A 323-nucleotide genomic window follows, 5' to 3' on the forward strand; every position below is an offset into this window, starting at 1 on the left:
CAGTATAAATAGAAGCGCAATGGACACCACAATCAGTCATCTCCTTGTGATGGGAACGCCTCGCAACATGAGGACCATTGTGAGTATTCCTATACAACAGATATGTACTCGAGTACATATATAAATCTATATAGATTTAGATGGAGGTACAGAAAGGCATATACATTGAATTCATATCCCCAACTTGGTTTATAAAATGTGTCTATTTTGCAGATTTCATATTGTAATCAAATATTGTGTTACCTCAACAGATTTTAGTGTCATTCGTGGCTGCGTTAAGCGTGGCAGCTGCTGCTCCTGACGGTTGCTGTGGCGGAAGCCAT

The 323-nt window shown here is 39.9% G+C and overlaps 1 protein-coding gene across 1 annotated transcript in view; it reads left to right on the forward strand.

The window, feature by feature from the left end:
• The window catches only part of LOC119588289 (glycine-rich cell wall structural protein 1-like), a gene marked incomplete in the record, with an annotated part of 4,263 nt that continues 3,940 nt past the window's right edge, over nucleotides 1-323 (forward strand). The window contains 2 exon segments of the mRNA XM_037936983.1: nucleotides 1-79; nucleotides 252-323. The exon segment at nucleotides 252-323 is cut by the window's right edge and continues 176 nt beyond it. Of these exon segments, the coding sequence (XP_037792911.1) occupies nucleotides 20-79; nucleotides 252-323 (132 nt within the window).

This window comes from Penaeus monodon, chromosome 23 (genome assembly GCF_015228065.2).
Source record: "Penaeus monodon isolate SGIC_2016 chromosome 23, NSTDA_Pmon_1, whole genome shotgun sequence".
Classification (NCBI taxonomy): domain Eukaryota; kingdom Metazoa; phylum Arthropoda; class Malacostraca; order Decapoda; family Penaeidae; genus Penaeus; species Penaeus monodon.